At 46.7% G+C, this 9,068-nt stretch overlaps 1 protein-coding gene across 1 annotated transcript; it reads right to left on the bottom strand.

The window, feature by feature from the left end:
- Positions 1-5,316: 5,316 nt before the first annotated feature.
- Positions 5,317-7,934, bottom strand: LOC112885568. Its single transcript, XM_025951156.1, has 2 exons — positions 7,805-7,934; positions 5,317-7,354 (listed from the first exon to the last, which is right to left on the bottom strand). Exons 1-2 carry the CDS (start codon positions 7,855-7,857, stop codon positions 5,317-5,319), a joined length of 2,091 nt encoding a protein of 696 aa, XP_025806941.1. The 5' UTR covers positions 7,858-7,934.
- Positions 7,935-9,068: the final 1,134 nt, after the last annotated feature.

The following is a 9,068-nucleotide window of genomic DNA, read 5'->3' on the forward strand; positions in this document are numbered from 1 at the left end:
GGTACTCGCAAGACTTACGCGAATAAATAAACAAGGAGTATGCAAATGAGGGCTCACAAGAAGGCTTTAGGGTTAAGTTGTTAGCATAAGCATGAACTTCCTAACCAAAACCTATTCTAGCAATCCTAGCATTTTTATTATCTTGCCCAACCCACCATAAAATTTTAGTTAAACATTGACCAACCATAAGAGGTGACATAAGCATCATAAACCACATGCGACCAAGATCGATACAACTACGAAGAATTCGTCGAAACTTGAGCTTGCTCATAACCGAGAGCGCGGCAATTCGAATTGATTTATTAACCTTGCAAGGGTGTACAACTTTACCCACACGACACAAGGACCATGCGACTCACCCAACCGATCACGTGGGGTGAGGGGGTACTCGCGTCCACCTTTCCCGACGAGTTCTAACCGTTGAACATCACGCCTAACTTGCGCGGAGAGTTACCTAGGTCCACCGGGGACACCCCTAAGGCTCTCTACAAAGCCCCACGGCCACGCATCTAGGACCGTGCATCAACGATTAAAACTAGAGGGTATTTGGTTTATCCACCCCATGAATGGATATGTGGTAGTACGATAAGTGCTCAATTTCCAAGGTCATCCACGGACGGTCCTTAATCGGTTTAAGCGGACTAAGCCTCCGAGACTCCTTTCTCTAGGCCCTACCTTCCGCTCAAACCCCAAAAACACACTTCCAACTAGACCGATCCAACCAACAACCCGACACCGGATAATATGTTCAAGATAATCAAAGGTGGTGAAACAAGTGATCCTATTCCAACTTTCCCTACAAGATATATACCAACTCTAAGCACAACTAAGCATTTAGTTAATTAAGTTGCAACTAGCTACGTGTGCCAAGGACATGGATATACAAATCAAGGGAGGACATTGCATGGAAATAGGACCAACGATGCAATAGATAAGTATTTATCATAAGCATAGATACCCAAGTGAAATAACTAAATTTAAGCAAGTTAAATAGGTCAAGGAAATCATGCTTAGCTGCTTGCCTTGGTTCTCTTCTTGCTCAACCACACACTCGGCTCCCGGCTCGGTCTCAACGAACTCGGTGGGCTCAACGGGTGCGTCCTCCGGCGTCTCGGTCACTAAAATGCATGAATGAAATGTATGCATTAGGATGATGCCAATGATGTGAAAATGAGATGATATGCCATGATATAATAATAAAAGAGAAATGTCACATCAACGCGAAAGTAATACCATCATGGCACTACAAGCTCGATTACTAATTTAAATACTAAGCCCGAAGGCAAACTTGCTCATGCAACACATTAACAAGAACAAATCATGATTTAATTTCTGCACCCAGAGGATCTCAAAATAAACTCATGAGAGTTGAGTTTGCATCGAAAACTTATTTGCAGAATTACTTATGATATTTACAAATTTCAGCCACTAAATTCAAGATAAATCTTACAAACCATGCAAAACATTTTCAAAAACCCTAATAAAATCACCAGAGGTACAGGACATGATAACAAGGATAACAGAAGTGGTTTTACCATTTTATCAATTTTCTATCAAAAGATATTCATTTTATAAGATTGCAGGCAGCAAAACTAAAAACACATTAAAAACCTATCAAACAGTACTGGAACATATACACCACTTGCACTATGAGAAAGAGAATTTGACAGGGAATATAACAAACTTTAGTTTGGCATTTTTAGAGCACCACAAAATAAGATCAACAATTCACTTGGTTTAACAAGAATAAACTATAACTTAAAATACAGGACTCTAACATGCATAAAATTATTTTATCTAAGTAGATCTATTACAGAGGATTCAAACAAAACAAATTTCACAATTTTTGGAAATCTACAACAAATTCTACGCAATTAACAAGATCACATGAAATGATGAAAGCATCCAAGTGGCCAGCGCTAGATCCACCCGGATCTAGCGCCCCTGGGCGCCGACAGGCGGGCCCAGGCGGCCAGCGCGCGGCCCGGCGAAGTCAAGGCCAGGGGGGCGGCCTTGACTCGCCACGGCGCGGCCGGGGCGCGCCCACGGCGCAGCCCGCGCGCGAACGCGCGCGCGCGGCGCGACGCGGCGGCGGCCGGCAAGGGGACGAGCGGCAGGGGGCGAACGGGGCGGGGAGACGCGCGCGCCAGCCGCGCGGCGAGGCGGCGAGGCTCACCCGCGGCACGGGCGAGCGGAACGGAGCGGCGGGCGGCGGCTCGACGGAGCACGGCGGCGGCGGAAGGAGGCGCTCGCGGGGGAGGGTGTTGCGGGCGAAGGGAAGGCCGGCGGGCGGGCGGAACGGGGCGAGGAAGGTGAGGGGGTGGTGTGGCCGTGCGGAAATGGGCGGAGGCGGAGCGACGGCGGGGGATTGGGGCGGCGGCGGACGGCTCGGAGCGGAGGGAGAGGAAGGGGCGGGGGCGTGCGGTTTGAATGGGGAAGGAGGAAGAGGAAACGGCGAGCGCGGGGGAGGAGAAAAGGCGCGGCGCGCGGGACGCGAGGGGGCGGCGGCGGCCACGCTGGACAAGCCAGCGGCCGCCGGCGTGCCGCGCCGCGCGGGCGCCCAACGGGCGGGCGCAGAGGCGCGGGCGGCGCGGAGGGGGAGGCTGACGCGCGGGCCCAGGCGCGCGGAGGAGAGGGGAAAGAGGCAGACAGGTGGGGCCGGGAGGAAAGGGAGAAAGAATAAAGCAACGGTTCAACTTACAAAATCTAAAACATGCATTTCCCGGGCTCCAAAATTCACCAAATTTTTACTGATGCTAGATTAGATCATCAAGAACACAATGCAACAACAAGATCATAAAGATCTAATATGTATTGCTCACAAAAAATCAAACAACATTGCAGTTTTCAAACTTTCCAAGAATTTTATGGCTCGGCAGAGACATCCAAAAATTGAATAAAAATATCCACAAATCACCATTTGAAATCTAGTATTTGAATAAAATATTTGGGGGCACAGCCACATAGAAAAATTTAAACTTACTTCACAACTTGCACCTAATTCACACAAGAAAATGGATGGTCAACATGTAATTAAGTGCATATGATGCTCCATAATGCTTGGATGATGCTCATGATGATGTTGCTTAATTTTTAATCCCGTGCTTTTAAAATTTGGGTCATGACAATTGTGCAGAGAAAATTTTGGCACTGCCTGATCATCCAACATCAGCTTGGCAAGGACAGATGAAGCATGAGAATCATCCTGATAACCAGTAACCACCTCTTGGATCCACTGGGGAGTACAAGCAGTTAAGGCAGCAAAATCAGAGTCATGGGCAGACTTTCTAGACAGGGCATCAGGCACTCTGTTGTCTGTACCTTTCTTGTAAATCACTGTATTGCAAACCCAACAACTTAGAAAGCACTTTCCGCTGCCAATGAGTGTGTAACCTTTGCTCTGTCAATTGTGTAAGGCTTTTCTGATCAGTATAAATGATGAATTCATTATGTTGTAAATATGATCTCCACTGCTGAATAGCCAAGAGAATAGCCAAGTATTCTTTCTCATATGTAGACAACCCTTGGGATTTGGGTCCTAAAGCTTTACTGATAAAAGCCAGGGGGTGCCCCTCTTGCATGAGAACAGCCCCAACACCGACACCACTGGCATCTGTCTCTATGGAGAATGGGTAAGAGTTGGTACAACTTGTTCAATCCCCCTCTCTCCTCCGGTTCAATCCCCTCGCTTATCCTCAACATCAGTATTTAACCAGCACACTCAACTCCATTACATGGGCCAAACCCAATACGTGCGCGCAGGCATTGTTAGTATCAGAGATAGCAGGGAAGTGGAAGAAGAAAGGATCAGAGTATAGCAGAGGAAGAAATAGAAGAGGACAGGGGATTGGCGTTCGGAGGACAGATTAACTTGAAGAATGGGTAAGAGTTCATACAACTTGTTCAATCTCTCTCCTCCTCACCGTCAGTATTTAACCAGCACGCTCACTCCATTACATGGGCCAGACCTGATACCCACTCGCTACCCGGGGCCTGACAGCTCCCCGCGCCGGCGCGCGGTTAGTGCCGGCTCTGGCGATGGCGGAGGCGTGCAGCACCGGGTTCGGCGCGGACAGGAGGCTGCTGTTCGAGAAGGAGAGCTCCACGTACACCTACCTCCTCGCCGATGTCGCCGACCCCGACAAGCCCGCCGTGGTGAGTCTAGCGCTTCCTGTGTTGGGGATTGGTTGGGTGCAAGAGGATGGCGCGCAGCAGCTCCTGCTGACGGCTCGCGGTGGTCGGCGTCCTCATCCTCTGCGTGGGCGTCCTTGCGCCGCCCGCCGCTGCGCTCGACATCGGCAACCAGTTGTTGATTCGCATCAGGAGAAAAAAAAAGGGGACAGGGAGGGGAGGAAAGGAGATTGGCGCAGTTGATGCATGCTTGGCAGCTTGATTTGGGAGCAGATCAAATAGATGGAGCAAGACTGGCCTGCAACTTAGCTACTGTACTAATTAATGCTTTGATTCGTTGGGGGCAAAGCACGGAGGAGGGAAATAAGCTGCTGCTGTTTCATACTCGTCGTAGGCGGCAGTGCGGGAGGCAGCGCAGGCGGGGCGGGCGGAGGCAGCCTGGGCCTTTGGGCGTGCTGCGCTACAAAAGGATTGATGTGTCCTGTGAATGGGAAGCTTCTATTGCCTACTAACACCAAATACTACATGTTTAATTAGCACTGTCAATGTCTTAACATGGTTTGGAGTTTCTCTGGTTTAGATAGTATAGTGATTTGGTGTTGTAATGAAACGATGAACATGTGATTGAAAAAAGGTAACGATGAACATGGGAGTAGGCCTAGATTATGTCAGGAGTCGTGATAATCTACCAGGATATGGTGATATATTTGGCTTATTTACACAATCCTAATTAATTTTGCTTTTTTTCCCTCCCAGAAAGATAATTCTATAACTTGTTGATCTCGGTAATATTATTTATCTGTCGATGACAAGCATTTTAACTGCACGGGCTGATCCTATTCAAGGCTGCAGGGCCATCATATGCTTCACAGCTTGATGAGGCGCCTATGTGGCGGGAAGAAATTAATTCATGCACTTCAGGAGAGTAGTTTTCGCAGTGTGCCTCAGCCTGATTTTATACGGAAGATCACTAGATGAGCAGCTTAAATGTATGTTTGATCTTTAGGAGCTTCCTTTGTGCTTCGACAACAACGCTTTTGCCTTTAATATTTCTGAATAATACACTGTACAAAGTACAGAAAGCAAGAAAGAATGAAAAAAAATATGCAGGTGGCGCGCCCCAGCATCTAGTATTCATACAGAGCGGTAATGACTAGCTTAGGCTCTGTTACATACCTATCACGGTCAGTGGCCAAAAATGTTCAATATTAGAAGCTTGACATGAGTTAAGAACTCCCCTCCTTTGCTTAGATGCGTAGTGTGGAACCCATGCTCGGAGTGTAATGCCATGTAGCAAAGCATCTCCATCCATACATTCATGATGATATCCCATCGATAATTTGCATCTTCGATCATAAGCAGCTCCTTGGCAAGTTGGCTCGTGGGGCTTAATACCCCATCCACAAACCTGGTCCTTTGCACCAGGTTCCCGTTTTCACCATGTATCATGTCAGCTATACGTATGACAACAGACCGCTCATCCAGGGCTCCCTCATAGAGTAGCAGGCATTCCATAATGACTTGCTTAATCACTGTGAAAGAAACGTACCCATCATTGCCAGACAATATGCCATGCTTTGCACAAAGGTACATGACGTACCTAGACAGTTGTCTGCTTGGGTCTCTGCATCTGCAGGATGGAGGAGCAGAGCTGCTGCTGCTGCTGCTACTGCCGCCGTCGCCGCTGTTGCTATGTTGTTGGAAGAAGCATATCTCCGTCACTATATGCCAGGTAAGGACGGAGAACATGAAACTTTCAGAACGCTCAGTGGTGTTGCTGATCAGCGTCTGCAGACGAGCTGCAGCTTCTGACGACGATTGCATTTTGCTCCGGATCTCCAGCTTTGCCCATTGGCCAGTGAAATTGCTCATGTCCCACACATCATCTGAATCTAGATCAGCCGGATGTATTGTGGTTCCAACCTGTAGCAGTCTATCTAGGACGAGCTTCTTCAGCTCATGAGAGACATCAACATGTGCCGTCGTTTTTCTGGACTTCACCTGACTTATGGCGCATTGCATCAAACTACCATCACCAGCATCATCCTCTTGCTTCCATCGTATACACTCACCAATAAGGTTGTATTGTGCCAACTTTTGTGACCATTGTGGCTTGCTCTCTGGATGGACATACCTGATAATGCTGAACATCACATCACTGTATCTTTTATTGTATACGTTATTCTCTACTGCATCATCTGTCGTGTAATATGCACTGAATGGTGAGATGGCGATGGAAACAGAGAGTACCTCCAGAATGGCAGCTCCACCTAGGAGTATGTAAGACACAATAATATCGGCTCTCTTGTAGTTTGGAAGAAGACTGCCCTTTAGATCATCCCAAGCAAACAGAAAGAGGGCTGCGAAGGTGCACCCCAATGTAACAAGCTTGGAGAACCAACTATTCAGTAGCCCCCCACTGAAATGCATTTGTCCAAGCTTGGTGTAGAGGAATTCATAGGCGATCGAGAGCTGGAGCTCAGTGAGCTTGTAGCAAACTTGGACTCGGTATTGCTTGGACAGGAGCCCTTGTAATGAATGCCTGTATTTCAACCGTGTCATATCCATCAGGAAGGCCATGCAGAATATAAACTCTGATGTAGCTGCCGATACCAGTCGTCGGTAGGTTGGCGCCTCATTGATCATCCAATCGTGAGCCCAGAAACGGTCGGCGCCCAAATTAAGTGTATATTGCTGGGCCATAAAGCCAACACTACCTCCAAGTGTTGTGTTTTTGACAGCAAACCGGAGTGCCGATATTCTGCCGGCATACTTGATGGTCCCTGAGATGAACATGAGCACCATGGGAGCCAGGAGCTGCGGCTTGCCGCCTCCCTGCCATTGCTTGCCAACCACATAGGCAGCCAACCCCACCTGGGTGGCAAAGTTCAGGAGGTGACGCTTCCACAGCATGTTGTCCTCCATGGAGAAGGCCGTCATCGTGTCCTGCCCACCAAGGTGAAGAAGCATGAACGGCGCCCAGAAGAGCACCAGCCCATGGCGAAGGCCGCCATTGATGTGGAGTGTCAGATGGCCAAGGACGAAGACGGCAAGCGAGTCAGCCGACAGATAGGCTAGCCATAGGAGTATGCTGAGGACTTTGGAGGTTATACGCTTCCTAATGCCCGAGAACAAGAGGAGGAACACTTGCAGAGAAAAGCTGACCAGCACCAACACTTGGATCTCCCATTCATTCCATAGCTCTTCTACATGGGCTGCCAACCTGATCAACACTATAGAATTCAGAAAGTACTGACGAATTGATCTTTTCTTTCTTTCATTCTAGATCGAGCTATGACGGGATACACTTGTTAGTTATTCTTCCCCTATAATCCAAAAATTATAACAAGTTCGGTTTTCCGATCATATGTCCTTATTATTAACTTTATAGAGGTGTTGGTATTAACTTAAGAATTAACTCTAATTCTTTCTTCTGTATGTACATAGGGAGCTCAATTGAAGGCCAACAAATCAAAACCATAGGAGACATATATTATGCTATTAGCATGTTGCAAGGTAGAAGTAAACTATTAAGATGCATGGCTAGGCTACATGTAGTGATATAAAATTGCAACATGTACAGAATCAGCACGTTCATTCACGTATTTGGCTGAATTCACACTTTCAACCAACACAGAAAAAATATATTAAGGAAATAGATTGATAGTATTACCAGCTGCGATGATCCATACGTACGTCACCAGCAACACTTCTTAACGCCCTCATTTTTGCGACAGATCGACAGGTGATGTCTAGTACTTGAGTTTGTTTTATTTTGAGATTGATGAGGTAATGCAGATGGCTTCAACTTTGACACAATTTGTAGTTCACGAGGATGTAGTAGGTGTTATATAAAAGGCATGGAAAGCAACTAGGCCTTTCAGGATTGACGTTTGACAACTTCCATACATACTCAATTCCTTGCTTGGGTTAGACCGAACGTAACGAATATTAGTTTAATCCAAGAGTGGCATCTATGCAACACTGGCTTTTGCTTGTGGCAATGGATTATTATGATTGAAAGATGCAATGGTGAGAGGAAGCAGCAGCTATCTAGGCATCACTACCGGAGACGCGATCTTTGCCGAGCGCCAAAACGTTTGCCGAGAGCAAAATATCGGGCACTCGGCAAAGACCCATTTTGCCGAGTGTAGCCCTCGGCAAAGAACAACACTCGGCAAACAAGTCTTTGCCGAGAGCCAAACACTCGGCAAAAACGAACACTCGGCAAAGAGAGGCTATGCCGAGAGCCCGGCTCTCGGCAAAGAAAGGTGCTCGGCAAAGAGCCGCCGTTAGGCACGGAAGCTAACGGCCGTTATCTTTGCCGAGTGTACTCCACAGGGCACTCGGCAAAGAACCAGTTTGCCGAGCGCCGCAAAAGACACTCGGCAAAGAGAGGTCTTTGCCGAGTGTCTGCGCTGACACTCGGCAAATATATTTTGTTTTTATCTTTTATTCGCCACCAAACTTTTTGTATTGTGATTATACGTTAAGTTGAACTATATATACAATTTTAGCCCATTACTCTAATTGTTTGGTATATTTAGTCAATTTATTTCATTTGATTGAATTTCTTGAGATAATTCAAATTTGAACTGCGAGTCGATTGAGGAATTGAAAAATATGAATCAAAAAATTATATTCATATTATTGAGCGTACGTTGATGCCATATCCACGAACGGACAACAAATTTTAAAGATTATGTTCACGACACGTAACCACAGACTTAGGATCCAGTTGTTTTTAAATTCCATTAAACGCAAATTTGGTCAGAAAATTATGAAACTTGTCGTGATGTCATGATATCATATGGTGAGGCTATGGTAAAATTTTGATATGGTTTCGTAAAAGTTTTAACGTACGATGCTTAGAATGCGAAACATATGGAAAGAAGTTTCATTATCACATGTGAAGGGCGTATAGATTTGTAAGCATC

This window comes from Panicum hallii, chromosome 3 (assembly GCF_002211085.1).
Source record: "Panicum hallii strain FIL2 chromosome 3, PHallii_v3.1, whole genome shotgun sequence".
In the NCBI taxonomy this organism is placed as follows: domain Eukaryota; kingdom Viridiplantae; phylum Streptophyta; class Magnoliopsida; order Poales; family Poaceae; genus Panicum; species Panicum hallii.